At 47.1% G+C, this 6,215-nt stretch overlaps 1 protein-coding gene across 1 annotated transcript; it reads right to left on the minus strand.

The window, feature by feature from the left end:
• Nucleotides 1-3,176: 3,176 nt before the first annotated feature.
• On the minus strand, nt 3,177-5,945 carry LOC134096158 (uncharacterized protein K02A2.6-like). Its single transcript, XM_062549912.1, has one exon. The coding sequence runs from the start codon at nt 5,943-5,945 to the stop codon at nt 3,177-3,179; it is 2,769 nt and encodes a 922-aa protein (XP_062405896.1).
• Nucleotides 5,946-6,215: the final 270 nt, after the last annotated feature.

Raw genomic sequence — 6,215 nt, forward strand, 5'->3', positions numbered from 1 at the left:
CAGCTGGTAGATATTACTGAGGGGGTTAAGTCATTGTTAACTTTATGAAGGGTCAGGGTAGTTACAGGCCGTGCTGGTGCTTGCACTTGGCCTGGGCTCCCTGTGCTGTGATGGCTCTGTTAGTAACCCTGAGTGTGAAGCACACAAAACACTCAAAGACACTTAAGGCACCTCAGTGGCCTCCCTCAAATACAGAAATAAAACAATGACACGTCACAAAAAATCACACAAAGACATGTGTTATTAATGAGGCTGCCAGGCTGTCCACGGCCAGAGTTTTTAATAATACAGGCTGACTGCTCTACAAGTCTGAACATGTTGAATGCAATGCATTTCTTAGTCCCGGGTTGTTGTTTTTTTGGTGCATTTCATCAAACTGCCAACAGATGAATAAATAAGTGTGAATACTTGAGGTGGTGATGATGTGTGCCAGCTCATTGACATTCCGAGTCGTGTGTGGCGAGAAACCCAGCGTCCACTTTTCACTCTGGCCCCCCCACCTCACTCTCCGTGGCCATCTCTGGCCTACTTTCCTCTGCTGCATGGCCGCTGATATTGGCAGCCCAACAGCAGCTGATGAATTAGAAAAATGTGTCTTCTCTGACCCCGTGCTACTTGACCGAGGCGCTTTTTGAATGATGATACGCTGCCTCCCTTACAGCCCGGAACAAAAGACTAAATATGGGCCAGCAGTGAGCTGGCGCCTGCACTTGTTGGTGCTTTGGATATCAAAGAGGAGCTGCCTGCACTGTGGGGTCCCCCCGGACACTGCCCTGACAGTATATCATGGCCAGATATGAAAGGACTGTCACTGGAGCATAGGCTCATGAAATAAACACCTCTTGACCACTGGCACCTCATGCATTAATCAAAGTCTCTGTTCTGGCCGTGGACTTCCAAAACCTCTGGTTCTGGACAAAGCAAGGAAGGGGGAAAAAAATCCAGATTCCGCTATGCATTAACTGTTAAATGTAATTAGCAGTTAATGCATATGGTGTGGCTGAGCGTAATATGCATAGGCACTGTCTTCCGTAGATTAACTTCAGCTAATTATCAAACTGCTTGAGTAAGCTTCTTTTCTGCTTACATACACACAGCAATAATACTAGGCCATGGAGCTCCATATATCATGTCAGAATGCATTCGTTGTGTAGCGTGTTAAGCGATGGTAATGTGAATTGCCTCTTTGCGTGTGCATCACATATGGCGAGATTGAAAAAAATGAGAGGGGTAGGGGAAGAGAACTATAAAACCAGTGTCTGTGGCGTTACATTGCCCATGATATTGCATATGGTCCCATTTACACCAGTCTAGATGAACTCTTGGAGATGAGGGTACAGGCTTTGAAAGATTAATGGTGGGATCCTCTCGCCAAACAGCCTGTGCGGGCTAGGGAAGCTGCCACGGATTCTCACATGGCTTCAGGAGCTTCAGGAGCTTTCCTAGGCAGTTTAGACCAGAGTGGGCTCATATACTGCTCTCAAACAGCAGCTGTCTCTATGCCACATCCATGCCAGCTATAGCGCTCCAGAGTGTTAAAAAATGTGTTAATACTGTGTGACACTTCTGATGAAAACATCTTGCACTTATCAATGTTAACTAACATCACAATCATTAAAATGATGTTTCTTAGTAGAGGCATCATAGATGATTGCCTGGTTTTGAAGGCAACTCAGTGCTGTGTGATGTGATGTGAAATGCTAATGCTAATAGCAAGTGATTTGTAAGGAAAATGAGTGCAAAACTGTTCATCTGAGGTGCCTAGAAGACAAGTAATGCCACACACACCACTACATTATGCAACTTCATGGAACTGGAGATATCACACCTCCACATGAATGATAAGATGTCTTAGTGATTTCACCTTTCTTCATTTGTCTCCCTTCCTCTTCCTCCATTCCATCGGCGTGGAGCTCCAGTCAGCAGTTGATGGCAGCTGTCCCTGGTTCGGATCAGTACCGGATCAGCTCGTATCAGGGATCCCACCAGTTGTCTGGTTGATTTAGTGTGATTGCCGAGCCTGCGAGCGGGCTTCGCTCCGCCGGGCGGAAGGGATCTAAGATTAACGAGCGTTGCGATAAAAGCGCCAGAGCCTCGCGCCTTTGCTACTTAATAGCTCCTGAAATGAGGCTCCCCACTAAGGCATGGCTGGTCGCCCCCTTGGGATTTCATTACTCAAAGACAAATGGATGAGTCCGCAGATGTTGGCCTCTCTTTCTCTCTCCTGCTTTTTTGTGACAAGGCTGCAGAGGGAAGGCGGTAATTACCCTAATCAGAGGGCGAGAGCCCCCAGTCACATGAAGACATGCTAGCAGAGCACAGGGGCCAAGGTGGAGGAGACGCAACAACAACAACAACAATAACAACAACATGAAGGAGTGGGTTGAGATGGAGAGGCCCTTCAGCCTGACAGGCTTCCTGTAACGAGCTCTGGTCCTGCTGCAGTGTGAAGACAGAGGGAGCACCAAACGCAGCCTGTATCTGCTATGTCCCCTTCCTCCACGCTTCCCCTCTTCATCTGCATTGTTCCTTTTATCTCATGGACTGTCTTTCTTTCTCTCTCTCTCTCTCTCTCTCTCTTCCTCTCCCTCTCTGCATCTGTCTTTCTCAACGTCTCTCAGCCTTTATCCCTTTCTGCATCTGTCTGGTTCTCTCTCACTCACACTCCTCTTTAAATGCAGTGGAAATTCACAGCAGTTGGCTTTCCTCGTGGCACAATCTTTGTGTCACTCCAGTGAAAGTGAAAGCGGAGAGGCAACCGCACGTGAGCTCACCAGGCAGTTTACATGCACTCAAGAACAGCCTCAGCGCAGCAGGTGCTGTTCAAATAAAACCACTGTTGTGTATGAAACTATTACACACACACATTCAACCTTAGTACTGCCTATTCAGTAATAAAGACACAAGGGTTCTTGTTAACGAGCTTGCTGCTCCTTTACTTCATTCGATCACGTTACAACCACGTTAGAACATCTCAATGCGCATGTCTCTATCTTACAATGCTATCAATGCGCAGTAACCATATAAGGTATAGAACAGGAACACACAACATATAGTGCCTGAATAACATACATACATAACACTCCTCCCGTACAGCATTGATGTACACATTATAACCTAGGAAGCCCCATCATGCATAAACTCATTTTAAACTAAGTAATACTAAGCATTCTAAACTAATCACATGTCCTCAGTCGGAGGGTTGAGAGTTTCTCAGGTGGTCTACGGATTCTCTCTGGGTAACGCCTCACAGGTACTGGGGTGACACTTGCAGTAGGGCATTGAACAACAGGTGTATCAGTCCCAGAGCCATCTTCAGTGTTTCCAGAGATGTCGGCGGTGTCTGGTTCTGGATCATTCAACTCAGGGCCATCAGAGCAAGATGTAGGGTCTGCGTCCATTGTTGTCGGCCCAGCTGCATCCAACAGTTGATCCACGTGTCTACGCCATACCATGTCATGGCCGATGTCGACTGTGTATGTTAATGGTCCAGTCTGTGATGTAATGGTGCCTGACTGCCATTTCTGTGTATTGTTCCGATAGTCTCTGGCTAGTACACGCTGTCCAACACGGAAGGTGCGCAGAGGTCGCATGTTTGAGCGTAGGGCAGACTTAGACTGTTTCCGCTGCACATGCTGGTGTAGGTTGGGCTTCAATAAGTCCAATCGTGACCTCAGTGTTCGTCCTAGAAAGAGCATGGCTGGAGTCTGTCCAGTTGTGGCATGTGTACTGTTACGATAAGCCAACAGGAAGTTTGCCATCTTGTGCTGTAGTGACCCACTGTCTTTGTCCATGGCCTTAATGGACTGCTTGAAAGTCTGGATAAAGCGTTCCGCTTGTCCGTTTGAGGCTGGGTGATATGGCACAACGGTGGTGTGTTGTATGCCATTCTTCCTAACAAAGCACTGGAACTCTTCGGAAGTGAAAGGTGTTCCGTTATCACTTACGATTTGATGTGGTAGACCTGTGCGTGAAAACAAGGCTCTTAAGAGGTCAACAGTCTTTGCCGAGGTTGCGGTCTTTGTGCAGAAAACCTCAGGCCACTTTGAGTGAGCATCAACCACAACCAAGTACATGCGGTCAAGGAAGGGTCCTGCGTAATCAATATGCACCCGTTGCCACGGCTTCGAAGGCCATTCCCACACATGTAATGGTGCTGTTGATGGTGACTTCTGAGTCTGTTGACACCCGCTACATGTCTTGGCCATTGTTTCCAGCTGCTGATCAATTCCAGGCCACCATACAAAGCTTCGGGCCAGACACTTCATCTTCACCACGCCTAAGTGTCCTTCGTGCAGTACAGTCAGAACCCTGGAACGCAGCTTCGGCGGTACAATCACCCTCGCTCCCCACAAGATGCATCCCTGGTTCACTGTAAGTTGTTCACGTCGGCTGGAATAGCTTGGCAATGATGAATCACCCTTGTTTGGCCAACCTTTCAGAGTTAGGTCATATACTCTGGACAAGATAGGGTCGTTGCCTGTCTCAAGCCTGATTTCCTCACTGGTGACTGGTAACGGATCCACTTGTGCCATATGGAACATGTTCACGAGTTCTTTGGTGTTTTCCGGCGGTGGCGGTTGTAGCGGCAGCCGGGAAAGTCCGTCAGCATTCCCATGCTGAAGAGTGCCTTTATATTCAATGCTGTAGGTGTGAGCACCCAAAAACAAAGCCCACCGTTGTAGACGTGCAGCAGCCATTGCTGGAACCCCCTTAGTTGGGTTGAAAATTGACACTAGCGGTTTATGATCTGTAAGAAGCGTGAAGTGTTTTCCGTACAAGTACTGATTGAACTTCTTCACTCCCCAGACCAAACTAAGAGCTTCTCGATCAATTTGCGCAAAGTTGCGTTCTGCTGCATTCAAAGATCTCGAGGCAAATGCTATTGGTCGCTCTGTTCCATCAGCAACCCTGTGTGATAGCACTGCTCCAATCCCGTATGGGGAAGCATCGCAAGCAAGTTTCAGTGGCAACTGGGGGTCATAATGTGTTAGCACATTGTCTGACGTGACTAGCTGCTTCGCTTGCTTGAAGGCATTTTCACAATCTTTAGACCAGTGCCATTTAGTCCCACTTTGGAGTAGACAGTTCATTGGGTGTAGCACTGCTGAGAGATTAGGCAGAAATTTACGGTAATAATTGACCAAGCCTAAGAATGATCGCAATTGAGTAACATTCTGTGGTGGCGGTGCCTGTAAGACAGCATCAATTTTGTCTTTGCATTTGTGTAGTCCATCTTTGTCAATTTTGTGACCACAGTATTCAATGGTATCCTGGAAAAACTCACACTTGGCTTTGTTGGCCCGTAATCCAAAATCTTCCAATCTCTTGAGTACTTTTTCCAGGTTTGCAAGATGGTCGTCATCATTGATTCCGGTAATAACAATGTCGTCCAAATAGCACTGTGTATTTGGTATGCCTTGCAGAACTTGTTCCATGGCCTTCTGCCATATTGCTGGAGCTGAGGCAATGCCGAAGACCAGGCGGTTGTACTGATAGAGACCTTTTGTGGTGTTGATCGTCAGGTACTTTTTAGAAGACTCGTCCATCTCCATCTGTAAGTACGCCTGTGCAAGATCAATCTTTGAGAACCGCTTACCCTGGCCCAGTGCTGCAAATATGTCATCAATACGCGGTAAGGGGTATTGTTCAGCTTTCAGGACTGGATTGATGGTTACTTTAAAATCCCCACAGATACGTACCGAGCCATTTCCTTTCACTACTGGAACTATAGGCGTCGCCCATTCAGACCAGTCAACTTTGGATAATATGCCCTCGTTTTCCAGTTTGTGGAGCTCATTCTCGACTTTCGGACGAAGGGCATACGGTACCTGTCGAGCTTTATGAAATTTGGGGACTGCCTCATCTTCCAACACAATCTGTGCTTTCATGTGCTTCAACGTTCCAATCCCCTCCTGGAAGACTTTTCCTGCATTTGAGAGCATTGTATTCAGTCTTTCAGTTGTAGAGTGGCTGCTCTGTTTTTCAGTGACTGTTATAGATTGCATTTCCTTGATTGACTGCCAATCTAGTTTCACTTCGCGTAGCCACTCACGTCCAAACAGGGGCGCACCTCCTCTTTCTATGACATACAAGGGCAGCACATGCTTTTGATCACCATATTGGACTTTAACTGTGACCATTCCCATTGGTGCTATCCTCTCCCCAGTGTATGTTTTGAGAATCACAGTCGTAGGCTGCAATTTCAGATTTGA

Source organism: Sardina pilchardus, chromosome 11 (genome assembly GCF_963854185.1).
Source record: "Sardina pilchardus chromosome 11, fSarPil1.1, whole genome shotgun sequence".
NCBI classification, from domain to species: domain Eukaryota; kingdom Metazoa; phylum Chordata; class Actinopteri; order Clupeiformes; family Clupeidae; genus Sardina; species Sardina pilchardus.

Excerpts from the sequence above, each read along its gene's own strand:
- LOC134096158 (XM_062549912.1), bottom strand. The coding sequence starts at position 5,945 with ATGCTCTCAAATGCAGGAAAAGTCTTCCAGGAGGGGATTGGAACGTTG.